At 55.0% G+C, this 13,516-nt stretch overlaps 1 protein-coding gene across 2 annotated transcripts in view; it reads right to left on the bottom strand.

Moving 5' to 3' along the window:
* Positions 1–13,516, bottom strand: part of GFRA2 (GDNF family receptor alpha 2) — an 84,949-nt gene that overhangs the window by 11,940 nt on the left and 59,493 nt on the right. The window contains exons 6-8 of one of the 2 annotated variants that reach the window (XM_014468299.2): positions 4,045–4,154; positions 3,199–3,339; positions 1,121–1,293 (exon numbers count right to left, since the gene is read on the bottom strand). In XM_014468299.2, the coding sequence (XP_014323785.1) occupies positions 1,121–1,293; positions 3,199–3,339; positions 4,045–4,154 (424 nt within the window). The remainder of the gene's footprint in view (positions 1–1,120; positions 1,294–3,198; positions 3,340–4,044; positions 4,155–13,516) is intronic. The other variant, XM_014468300.2, reaches the window with a different exon arrangement.

Raw genomic sequence — 13,516 nt, 5'->3', positions numbered from 1 at the left:
GGACATTCCAATCCCAACCCCTGCCTGAAACATCCCCTACGACACCCACCCACCACCTCACTGCTCCCTCCCTCCTCTGCTCCCCCTGGAATTCTGCATTCGGTCCTACTTTGGACTCTTTGTTCCAGGTATGTGTGTCTGTGTGTGAGTGTGAGAGAAAGTGAGAGAGAGAGTGAAAGTGTGTGTGTGAGTAGGCATGAGTGTATGGGAGAGTGTGTCAGTGAGTGTACATGGTTTTGTGTGTGAGAGAGAAAGAGAGAGAGAGAGAGTGTGTGTGTATGTGTGTGAGTAGGCATGAGTGTATGTGAGTGCGTGTCATTGAGTGTGCATGGTTTTGTGTGTTTGTGTGTTTTGACTAGAACCAACCTAATATGCAAAGAATCTACTGTAGCACAAGTGTGACATGATGGTAGGTCAGCAGAAAGAGAGAAGTTAAGTGGGGCGCCCTATGGGGACGGTGCCACTGTGTCTTGTCGTGACCCTGACCACAGTCCCTATCTAATGGTTGTTAGACTGTTTGACTTTGGACAACACAATAAGGACCACAAAACCAGGCTCGTGTCAAACTCATTCACCAGCATCTCCCTAGCATCTCACATAAGGACACACTCTGAGTGCATAACCCATGTTGGATGGATGAACCAATGAGAGACAGACAAAGAAATGATCATCATGGGTCTTGGACTCAGATGTAGGTGAAATCTAATGCCACCTGTAACTAGCTGTGATAGCTGGGGCAGGTTGCCTGAGCCTTCTGGGTCAGGTCCTGTAAACTAAGAACCTCCTCTCTGTGTGGAAATTCAGTGAAGTCGGGAGAGCTGCTGGCACACGCTTGGGAAGGAGCAGATGGCTGATACACGGTAACCACCCCATTTCCCCTGCACCCCCTGTGACCTGGTACAATCCTGCGATCGAGCAGGAGCTGGCTACTTGCAAGGTGAATGCCTCATGAATGAATGCATGGGCAACTATCCCCCACCAACTCCTCCCTGCCCTGGGTCCCTGATCCAAAGGGAGGAACCTGTGCACCCCAGTTGGCTAACTTCCCACACCCGCCTCTGACAGCATGGTGCTTCTCCAGGCCCTCGGCCTCCCTGGCTCCATTCCCCACGCCCCTCACCTCGACAGATGTGCAGGTGGTAATGACGCTGGTCCCCAGGTTGGTGCTGTCACTGAGATCATCTGGCAAAGAAGGTGTTTTCTCCACCCTAGGGGCCTGGGTGGCTGGGAATGAGGGATTTTTGGGGGACAGGTTCACATCTGTGCCGTTGCCAAAGGCCTGGATGGCATTCCCTGTGGAGGGAGAGAGCAGGTAGACGAAGAGAAATCAAGGGCACCTCCATCACTTCTGCCCCTCGCCATCTCAGCCACTATGTTCCCTGTCACAGCCCAGAGCCGAGGGCACAGTGCAGCTGGTCCAGACTCAACTGAGCCGAAGCTCCCCTTCAGATACGAGGTCTCCCATGTGGAGAAGAAAATAGTAAGAGGGAGATTAAAAAGACAAGAGACCAGAGTAAAAAGAAACATAGGTGATGAGGAGTGCAGAGAGGTGAGGTGGGTGCTGGGAGCCAGCGTGGGAAGCCTGCAGGGAGGAGCGGGCCACGCCCAGGGCAGCCAGCACCCTCTTCCCAGTGACATTCGGTGCTGCAGACACGCCCACTTCAGAGCTCTGCCACCCCAGCCCCCCAGGCACTGGTTCCCCAGGCTCCTTTGCCACCTCAGGTGCTTCTAGGTCCCCACCACTGGCATTCCAAGGGCCCCAGACTCACCTTTATCCCTGAGTGGCCTCACCGACTCCCACACCATTAGTTAGCACTAACTCACTGAGGACTAAATTAATGGAACCTCTTGGACAAAACTGTCCCCAAGACTTAACCCTCTACCAAATGCCTAAAGAAATTCCCACCTCCATGTCCTCAAGCTCATCATGTCTACACCTGAACCAGGCACCACTCCCTTCCGTGTCCACACTGTTTTCCCGTGTTTCCAATCTGGAAGGTCTCATCTCTCCCTACCCAAACCCCCCAGTTCGCCTCCCTAACCACCCACTTGCCGCCATTTGAGCCCCTCCTAAAGCTCTCTCCCCTCCAAGTCTCCCCTCCACCCTCACTGACCCTGCTCAGGTCCTCAGCCATCACTGTCCCTCCCTCTGAGTGGATCCTCTGTGGGTCATTGGTCAGCACCACATCCCTACCTCACCCCTCCACACCGGGCCAGCGAGTGAACCTCTGAAATGCAGATCTGACCCGGAACCAGTGGCCCACACCACCACCCCAACTCCATGGGGACCACAGGATCCCCTTTGGGAGGGGGACTCCCCTCCTGCCCAGACAACTCCAGGCGACCCCGTGCTCTGTACCAAGGCTCCGTGGTCTGTGGTTCTCACAACTCACTCTGCCCAGGTGGACGGGCATGCCCTCCCTGCAGCTCCAGCTGACCAGTGGCCCTGTCCCTCAGGGGGTCACCCGTGAGGAGCCTCCAGGGGCTTCCTACGGCAGGCTGAGCCGGGCATCCCACCCTGGGCTCCAGGTGAGCCCTGTGCAGACCTGTCCCCCAACACGTTCCCCCCGGACTGTGACCACACGGACCTCAGTCAGGCTGAGTGCCCATGACAGGCACTATGACTTGTTTCTCTGCGTTCCCAGGGCCATACAGAAAGGCAGCGTGGACAGATGGACAGAAGGAAGAATGAGGGGAAGGAGGGGGAGGGACCTTCAGGGGGGAGTGGGTAGCAGAGGTGTCAGTCTGAAGAGATGGAGGCAGACAGAGCTTGTGGATCACCTTGTTCTCCAGCCTTTGGATTAGGAGTTTGATAACTTGAAAAAAAAAAAGTCACTGATTCCAATGGATCCTTAAAAATCGATCCCAAAGGGAGAAGTGACAGACAGCCGAGGGCCTCACCATGGGGCTGTCCCAGAGGACCTGTCTGAAGCTGTCAGCATAGTAGACCAGAACCCTTCAGCCTGACTTGACACAGGCTCACGGCCTCAGTGGTAAACTGAGGCTGGCCCGCCAACAGCTCGGTGTGACTCGGAGAGCCCAGCCACCGTCTCCGCAGGTGGCACCCTGCTGGAGCAGCCCCACAGGTCACTGGCTGTCCCGATGGAGGAAGGGCATGGCTCAGGCAGCCTCAGGGCCCCTTTGGGATGAAGGTGGGAGGGGCTGCTGGGGGCGGTGAGAGGGGGCTGCAGGACTTACGAAGGCAGGGGTTCTCGGTGAAGTCCCTGAGGAACTTCTCACACTCCTCCTCCATGTTCCCACTCCCCCGACAGCTGCACCAGGGGGACACCACGATGCCAGTGGGGCTGGAGTCCACGTAGTTGGGCGTCATGTCAAACCCTGGACAGGGAGAAAGGGAGGCAAAGGGGAGGGGAGCAGTGAGACCTCCTCTCTGGGCCCCCAGACCCCAGACACCAAGATAAGAGGCTTGGAAGCCTTCCTCCTTCCCACCTGCCCCCAAATACACATACATCCCAACTCATAGTCCAAACTCTGAGTGTTACTATTCCAGGGAACCATGGGGTCAGCAGGGGGCAGAGGGCGTGGGGATGCCCCCCCACACCCCCCCCCCCCGAGCGTGGCCCGTGCTTTCTCCTGGCCCCCAAGCAGAGTGTGTTCCGGAGTTCATGTGACTGGTCTCACATCCTGGGCTTGGGTCCCAGTGCCAACAGGTGAACCCGTGCACGTTACTCCACTTCCCTAAGCCTCGGTTTCCCTATCTGCAGCATGGAGATCCCAGCACCTCCCTAGAAAGTGCTGTTAGGAGAATTCGTCATGTAAACTGCTTAGTACAGCACCTGCAATGTCAGACCCTGCAACCAGTGTTACTTTTTCTTCTGATTTCGAAATCCTTGTAGGTTCCTCAGGCCCTCCTCCCCCATGAAACAGCCAATCGGGCCTCTGGTTTCCCACGGCAGCTCTAGCTGAAACCGCCACCAGGAAAGGCGAGTCAGGTGTCCCCCCACTGGCTGGAGCTGGGCCTCGGCCCCTGCCCGCTGGGCAGCTCGGAGTCACTGTGAGCCCGGGCAGGAGGGGGTGGCTTACCAATCATGCCCGCGTAGGAGCCCAGACACGCCTGATAATTGTCGGCTGGACAGCTGGTGAGCGTCTGGTAGGAGGCGTGACAATTGGCGTGGAAGTCCGCCAGCCGGGACCTGGTGTTGGGAGAAGACGCGTAGAGCGAACGAATTAGCGTGGCTGCCTTCCCTCCGGCCTCCTCTGCGGCACAGGGCTTCCTCCCAGCTTCCTGGGCTGGAGGGAGCCAGGGAGAGGGAGCAGAGGAACATAGGGCCACCGAGCCTGGGGCCCGAGGCTGAGAGCTCCTCGAGCAGTGGTTCTCAACCTTCCTAATGCCGCGACCCTTTAATACAGTTCCTCATGTTGTGGTGACCCCCAATTTCATTGTTACAAATTGAACATAATTAAAGCATAGTGATTAATCACAAAAACAATATGTAATTATATATGTGTTTTCCGATGGTCTTAGGCAACCCCTGTGAAAGGTTGAGAACCGCTGTCCTAGAGGAAGGGCTCCTGGAGGCCACACAGTTGAGGCACATCCACTCCGGATGGATGGTTCAGTCAGAGCAACAGGGAACCCGCAACGAGTGCACCAAACATGCCCGGGACCAAGGCAGGAAAGCTGGTGCCATCTCCTGCTTGGCCGCACTCCCGGTGACCTGCCAGGTCCCTCCACACGTCCCTCTTCCACCTGCAGAACGGGTATGTGAACCCTGCCCTAGCGGCCTCACAGGAGGCGGCGAGGTCCCAGGAGTGGCCCCAGGGAGGAACAAGAGTCCCCTGGGGTGAGATAGCTGGAGGGCGTTCTCACCCATCTCTTCTTCACCAAACCAGAGCACAGCCTCCCGGCTCCAAGCCACCAGCTTCCAGGTCCCACCAGTAGAATCGGCCTCGTCCCCTGCATCACCCAGTCCTCTCTGTCGGCACCAGTGACACCGCTTCTGAACTGTGCACACGGCCCTGTGCTCCCCTCGGCCCTGAGCCTCTTGGAGGCAGGCGCCTGACCGATCTGTCCTCCAGTGTGGAGGGTCCCATGGAGCCCAGGGCACCACAGCGATTCCCGCTCCTTCTTCCTTCTAGCCCAGTGCCCTGACACAGGCTGTCACATCAGCCTGGCTGGGCCCACCTCCCCTCCCCTCCCCATCACTGCCTCCTAGAGGCCAGTGCCCTTTGCCCCGGGGTCCCCGCGTATCATTTGTCTCACAGCAGCTGCAAGCCAGAGTAATAGGTCTTGTTCACTGCTATGTTCCCAATGACGGCACACAGTAGGACCTCAACAGATACGTGCTCAGTGGGAACACCACAGAAGGACCAGAACCCAACCCTTGACTCCCTATCCCAGCTCTTTCCACACGGTGAGGTTCCTCATACAATCATCCAGAAGCTCACCCTGAATTCAGCCCCAGGTTCTCCACCAGACTCCGTCCCATTTGAGGAAGGAGGAGAGAGAGAAACAGACCGACAGACCAGGACAGCCTGAGAGCACCACCCTCACAGAGGCGGCTGTGTGGGTCCCACCACAGGATAAATTCGGGTTTGCCTGGGGCCCCAGGTCCTGGGGGTGGGGGCTGGGAGAGGGAAGCTCTGCAGAGGCAGTGAGTGAGGGGGGTGGGGCCCGGGGTTCCCACGTCCGCTGTGCCCCTTGATCACAGGGACTTCAGGTGAGTCCTTGCTCCTTGGGAACTGAGTTTCCTTGTTTATCAAATGAATAAAACATGCTCTTAGTTCCTGGTTTAAAAGCTATTTCTAGAGTTTGAGAAAATGAAAAAGCTCTGGAAATGAATGGCGGTGATGGTTGCACAACCATGCGAATGCACTTCGTGCCACACACTGGACACTGAGAAATGGATACAATGGTAACTTCTATGTTATGTAGAATTTACCACAATTTTAAAAAAGGTGTTCACAGCCACCCTTTATCCCTGAACCTTCACAAAGAATCTGAGATCTGGCAAGCAGGTGTGTGATCGTTCCAGTTTACAGAGGAGGAAGCCGAGCCTCAACGAAGTCCAAGGTCCCGAGCTGCTCAGTGAGCCGGGCCTGCGTCCCAGACTTCAACGGGGCGGGTGCCCAGCTGGCAGGTCCCCTGCTCCTGCGCAGAAGTCTTCAATGTCCTTCCAGACCCAGCATCCTGCAGCGCTGGACACATATTCTGTCTTTCGCAGGAAAAGAATGGGACCCAAGGTTCTCTCCACCTCCCTCCTGCCCATAAATACACCCTCTAGCTCCTCCCCAACCAGCCCCCAAGCAGGGAAAAGCAGTTTTTCCAACCCAGCCTCAGCCCCCACAGGACAGGACTCCATAGCACATGGAAGACCAGCAGCTGTCCACCCCACAACCCAGCAAACGAGGCGGGGAGCTATGAGGGGGTGAGAGGGGTTAGCTTTGGCCAAATGTCTCCTCCAGAGGCCCCAGCACTGAGGAGGACTGCAGGTGAGCAGCATCGGGCAGAACCCAGCTCTGCAGGGATCACAAGCAGAGCCGGAGGCTCCCATCTCCTTCCCGCCAAGGAGGCACCCAAATACCATCTCTTAGCCAAAACACAGGAGTCTGTCCAATGCCATTTGATCACAGGTAGGGCCCGTCTCCCTCCTGCTGCTTCCCCAGTACCCCCTGCCGTCCTGCTCTATTAAGTCCTTTCTGACTGCCCCCGCCTCTGTATTCCAGCTGCAGACAACATCTGGGCCAGGCAAGCAAATACTTAATGGTATAGACATTTACTGCTGTTGCCCTGTTGGTCTCTCCAACTGTAACCCACGTTCCCAAGGGGCAGGCCCTACTGATTTCTTCATCCAAACACCTTGGGTCTGGATGCGGTGGTAGATACCTACCCATCCTTTCTCCAAACACGTGCTGAGCCCCTGCCACATGACTGAGAGACTGAGGGTGGGAATGGCATGCCTGTCCCTGTAATGTCAGAAAGGAATTCCCAGGGAGTGGGGACTGGGCAGAGTGCCCACCAGGCCAGGCCACTCAGCAGACCCAAGGGCCCCCCGCCCCCCGCAGGTGAGGGAGCCTCCCAGACAGCCTCTTCGTGAGGACGGGCGGGCAATCCGCTGCTGCAGAGGGAGGGTCTGTCACCAGGCCACGCTCTGCCCATCCCTTGCCCGTGATGCGGCCTGTGCTCAGTGTCCCCAGTTATCCAATGGGTGAGCCATACCCGCCTCCCTCCCTCACAGGGGCCTGAGAGACGTGGGCACAGAGGAGAGGCATCAATCACCCTTATCTCCCCTCCACCCGGTGCTTCGTCCCAGCACTGTGCCTGCCACCGGCAAGTACACACCGGGAGCAGCTTTCCCTGCATCTGATAAAAGAAAAAGACACCTGTTACCCTGCCAAGGTGGATGTGGGTCCCATGCAAGGCAGTGTGAACAGAGGGACAGTTCCCTCACCCTCCCTCGCCTCCAGGCGCCCGGCGCCCTGCTGGACAACAGGTGAGGGAGTCCTCCTGACCCCACATCACTTGCTCTGCCACACTGAGGACACAGGAGGAGGAAGCAGGCCCCCGAAGCCAGGCACCATGCACTGGGCCCCAGGGTAACCAATACGAAGGGCTGCCTTGCTCCCCTGAGGCCATGGCCTACTTCTTTCACGGCAGGCCACAGCTCTATCCAGAGCACAGGGAGGGGGAGCAGGCCCAAGACCAGCAGATGCGAGAGGAAGGGGCGGGGGGTGGGGGGGAGCAGGCAGCCTTGGCAGACGAGAGTGGCAAATGGGGCCACTTAGGAGGCTGTCCCGTCCAAGACTCCAGGAGGCCTTTGATTGCTCAGGTCCTCTCCTCCCCGAAAGACACACTGAGGTCCCCGGCAGCCGGAGCACTCTGTCAACACGAGAGCACATGGTGTCAATTTCCTTCAAGCCACGACACACTCGACTCCAACCACGACACACACCAGCCCTGGTAGGTGCCGTCCCCAAGGCGATGGTGTCCTTGCACATGCACGCGAGCCAGCTGGGATCGCTGCACCATTGCCGGGCCAGGTGCCACTCCCCCTGCAGGTGCCCTCGGTCACCTGTCTCGTGGACTCTGCTCTCCCTGCCAGGACAGGCCTCCCTGGATCAGCCCCATCGCTTCTCAGATGTCTTCCTTTCGCAGCCCCCATAAGGGAGATGGCATCAAAGAAAGCAGGAGAGAGAGAAAGACAAGCAGACCACGAAGAGAGAAAAGCAGAGAGCCAGCAAGAGGACCAATATGAACAGAAGCCAAGTCCATCTCGCCGAGATCAAGTGAAGACTGCCAAGTGAGCGCGGCAGCAGGTGGGTCTGTCCAAAACACAAACCCTCTGCGGGCTTGTTTCATGTGCAGCTGTAGCCCATTCAATCACAGGAAATCAGCGGAGAGACGGAGAGGGACACTTGACCCCCAATTTGATTAAACAACTGCCAGATTAAATGCAGGACACCCATCTGATTTGAATTTCAGATAAGCAATAATACACCTTTTCAGTGTGAGCATGTCCCATGCCATATTTGGAGCATCCTTACATTAACCAGTATTCCATTGTCTATCTGGAATTCAAATGTAGCGAGGCACCCTGTGTCTTATTTGTTAGACCCTGCAATCCTGTTTGATGGGCAGATTTGCTCCTGCAAAGTCAAGATGTGTGAAGACCGACCCTCACAGCAGAAATCATGCAGAGGGGGTGCAGGGGTGCATGGACTTCCTACAGGTCAGAGATTCTCAAAGTGGGGTCCGAAGACCAAGGCGTCAGCTGGGAATTTGGTAGGAATGCACATTCCCGGGCCCCGCCCCAGACATAGCAGATCTGACATCCAGAGCAGGGTCCAGCCACCTGTGCTTTGCCCAGTCCTCCAGGTGACCTGGAGGCAAGTGCCGCTGGGGATGTGGCAGCTGCACAGGCTGCAGAGCTGGTCTCAGCTTTCCCTGCCCCGACTCCAGGCCCAGCCAATGAAGAAAGTGATGCTTCAGGCCACAGCTATGGTTACATGGCAAAGAGTTTGCATGTTTATACACACACACACCTACACACACACATACACACACACACACACACACACACACACACCTGTCCCCACACAGACACAGCTACACTTGGACACGCCTCTCAGTTCCGTGCTTTGTCTTAATCAAGAGAAAATACAGGTGCCAGTTATCAATGAGATACCCCTTAATCCAGATTGCACCCAAACACATACACTTTCTCAAATCTGTCTGGTCTCATATAAAATTGGGGTGAATTGCTCCCACCGAACCCCCAAACATTCCAATGCTGGCCAACACACGGCTGCTTGGTCTGAAGTTATTGTCGATTTCCCAAAGTTCCATCTTCTTAGGAAACCAATGTTCTGCTGGTTGGAGAAGTGGAGAAAGAGGAAAGGGAGCTAATGTTTACTGAGAACCGACTGTGTGCCGGACACTGCTCTCTCATTTAATTCTGAGCACCCCCATAAAGTACACAGAGGTGATGATTTCACTGTGAAGACACGGTCGCTCCAAGAGGCAGGACACGCATGCATATCCTGCAGCCAGCACACCCGGCCAGGCACCTTCCCGTGAGGACAGGGTCCTCTCTCCGGCTCTGCTGCCAGGAGCCCCCACTGCTAACAATGCTTCCAGGGTAGCCACCAGCACTGCCTCACGCAAACCAACAGGGCACTTGAATATTTCGTGGAGGCAAGAAAGGGCTCCCAAGAAGAGCAAATCACTCATAACGGCTTCCTAGGCAATTTATGGGAACACAGAGCAAACGGCTTTACTAGGCCCATGAGCCTCTGGAACGGCTGCCTGAGGGCCCCTCCAGCGGTGCAGGGCCTCGTTAAGTGGGTTCACTGTACGTGACACTGAGAAAGGGGAAGGTGGATTTCACCCACACGGCTGTTTTCTGACACCTCCGGGGCTCAGGGTGGACAGCCTGGCCCTCCATCCCTGCCTGCCTCCTCTAGACACTGCCACCACTCGCTTCATGGCCTGAGGTACCAACCGGCTTCCTTCCCTCCTGTGCATCCTGAAAGCGCACACCGGGAACTTATTCTTTCTGCCCAGAAGAGCTGCTCCCCTCGGGGCGGGCTGAGGACTTCCTCCTCCAGCCAGGCTGTCAACCATAGCACCACCCCGCCCCTCCTGGGCTGCAGGTGGACACATGACCCAGGCAGCACAAACCACACCATTCTTTTCCCAGCCACACTGACTGGTCCAGGGAGAAGGAATGTACAGGCTGGGCCAGACAGGGCCCTTCCCTGAAGTCTTGCTGGTGGAGCAGGGATGGGACAGCATCCTTCTTTCTGGCAATGAGACTGCATAGGTGTGAGCCCAGAGAAAGTTCCAGCCTCATGGCATAATACAAATAAGTAGCTACACTGAAGAGAGAAGCAGAGAGAGAGAGAGAGAGAGCGCAAGAGAGAGCCATTTGTATTAGAGTCCTGGAATACTCTCCTGCCCCTTTCTCTATTTTATTGGGAACTAACAAATTCCTTTTTAAGTTTTCTTAAGCTAGTTGGGTCTCTGTCACTTATAACAGAAAACATGACTACTATTTAGCTTTGCTCTCTGATTTGATGTGATATTCTGTCAAGTTCAAAGCAACCAGAAAGCACACACTAGGAAGGGCACAGACCAAAACCCACACCCACAAAGGGTATGACTAACCCACACAAAAGAGCCAAAGGGGCAGGGGCACTTCAGCGAGAGCAACTCGGAAAATGGACGGCGGTAAAATTCAGGGAGGAAGACGCCCCAGGCCTGGCGTCCTTTCCCCGCCAACGAGAGAGGAATGGCTCAGACAGATAAGCCGCAGAAAGCCACATCACTATTAGAGATGACAAGGATGAGGATTGCACCAATATATGAAAATTCAAACACGAAATCATGTGAAGCGATAAAAAGCAGGAGACAAGACAGTTTATGCAACCTGGTCACAATCAGGGGAATTAGTGAGCTTAGGAACCGACAAGATCCAGAAGTAGATTTCAGAAGATGCTAATACAACCTGCTGTTCATTATGTTCTCTTTTAATAAAGTCATTTTAAGACTGTAATTATTTCTTTACGTTTAATTGTACCGGGCCTATTATAAGCAATGATGTTTCTCGCCTTCAGTTAGACAAAATGTTATTGGTTCCAGAAGCATCAACAAATTGGGTGGACTCTCTGTCCAAGACAACAAGGCTGAGAGAAAAGCTACCAGCTCAGGGGATGGGCTCCTCGGCCTGGGGCAGCTCTGACTCCCACTCCTGGGAGCTGGCAGGCAGAGCCTGATGCCACGCTGGGAAATGCAGATGGAGCCCATCTGGACATGACCAAGAGCTCGGGGAAAGCTGTTGCACGTAGAAAGGTTTGATCTCCACTCACTGGAGATCCTGGATTCTTCGAGCATCCTTCCCCACCCGACACCCTCACCCCAGCTCCTCCACAGAAGTACTCCCTAGTCGTGAAGCCCAGCTTCTGACATCACGTCATGCTGACGGGGTTTGAACCTTGGCCCAGCTACTCGCTAGCTGTGCGGCTTTGAGTCATTAAACTTCTCCAGGCCTCTGTGCAATGGAGGGAATAACAGTTCTTCCCTCACAAGGCTGTGGGGAGGATGAATGAGATGTCCAATGAGCAAATATACGGAAGTGCCTGGACAATGCCTGGTGTGCAGTGGGTGCCCGGCAATGCCCATCAATGCCCATCAATGCCTGCTGCCTCTGTTACTGCGGTTGGAGGGCACCGCTGACCACTCCTGAGCACGAACACTGTGGAGACACATAAGCTCTTTCTCTTCAGGACAAAGGGACGTCATATCTCTGACCTATTGACAAGTACCTCCTGCATTTATACGGCATCACGCAAAGTCCTTCCACTGACATCACCACATTTTATTCTGACAATGAGTCTCTGAGGTTGGCAGGACTGCCCTGTTTTATAGATAAGGAAACAGAAGCCTGGGGAGGTTAATTAATTAACTCACATCCCAGCAACGGGGCCAGAGGCTCAGCTCCAGATCTTACTCCTGAGCCCGTGGGCTTTCGCTGCTAATGTGCTGCCCCTGCCCCTACCCAGCCATCTCTTTCCCAACCCACTACTCTCCCCCGGTCCTGGCACTGCAGCCACACAACCAGGGAGGTTTATTTCTCTTCCGGCATCACTAAGGGAGTCGGTGGGATGCCACCTTCCCCCCTCGTCCCTCTTTGCCATGCAGCCTGGAGCTCACCCAGCATCCCCTCTCTCCTCCAGATGAGCCATGAAACCGTCCATAGAAAATGACCTGAAGAGGCTGTGGTTTGAGCCACTGGACCCCAGCTGACCAGAAGCAATCAGTTAGACCCAGGCCACCATCAACAGTCTGACACACCAACCACAGTGGCCAACCCACACCTGCTCTGAGAGAGGATCGGGAGGGTCCGACGGAACAGAAGTCAACCCACGCCCACATGGATCTCCCACCTGGGACCCAAGATGGGATCCCAGACCACTTCCTTCTTCTGGACACCACCAGTGGATACACTCCTCTGAGTCCTCTAACAACATAGGCATGTGGGCGGCAGGTACCCTTCTTTCCCCCCCCCCCATCCCTTCACCTATGTTCCAAACCTATTATTACCCCGTAAAAAGAGAAAAGAATTAAATGTATTCAACATTTGATTTTAATTGAAGGACTGTTCTATTTCATTGAACTGCTAAGTAAGCTGAACAAGAGATTGTGTTTACATAAGCAAACCCCAAGTCACTATAGACTTGCTGTCACATTAAGTCAATACTTATGAAGGCTCTCTATTTAATTATTCAGTAAGGATTGACTTATTATTGTGTTAAGAGTGTGGTTAGCCTTGAGCTAGGTAGCCAGCCAGCTGAAAGATTTCTTTCAACTTTCTCTGAATGCTGATATGGCTCCTGCTCACTGTATGAGGTTAGGTTTCTTCCCTCTCTCCCTCCCCATGCCCGCTCCCCTCCTGCTGCAGACAAAAACCTCCAGGTCCACCGTCCTCAAGTCAGGGGTAGCAGGCCATCCTGAGGTGGCCAAGGAGCAGGCAAGGTCCCAGTCGCCAGTGGTCCACCCCTCACATGGTCTTCCTAACCCCAGTAATTAGTCCCAAAACTCTGACCCCTGGGCTCTCATTAGCTTAGTGTCTCTGTTCTCAGGTCAAGCTGTTCTGACCTCCTCGTTCCTGTTCCAGATGCCCAGTAGGACCTCCTACTCAAGGACCCAGTTCCCTCCCACCTTTGTGAGTCCCAGCACTTCCCCTCCCTTCAGCCTCCAGGGAATGTGTGTATCAGCCTTCACAATCCATCCCAACCCTATTATTCCATGGCATATTCTTGCAGAAATTCAGATAGGTTCTTACATCAAATCACATTTCCTGAAACATAACATTCGGGGGGAAAAGAGCCCCAGAGGTAGATGATTAGCCGAAACTGCAGACCAACAAGAGAGGTGGAGCGATTATGGACAAAACGCCAGCCGCCGAACCACCTCATTCAAACCCCAGCTCTGTAATCGCAGGGCTACAACCCTGGGCCAGTTATTTACCCTCTGGGAGTGTCCTCATCCACAGCA

This window comes from Myotis lucifugus, unplaced genomic scaffold (genome assembly GCF_000147115.1).
Source record: "Myotis lucifugus unplaced genomic scaffold, Myoluc2.0 scaffold_445, whole genome shotgun sequence".
NCBI lineage: Eukaryota > Metazoa > Chordata > Mammalia > Chiroptera > Vespertilionidae > Myotis > Myotis lucifugus.
The sequence above is the reverse complement of the archived record's forward strand: the minus strand, read 5'-3'. Positions and strand labels throughout refer to the sequence as shown.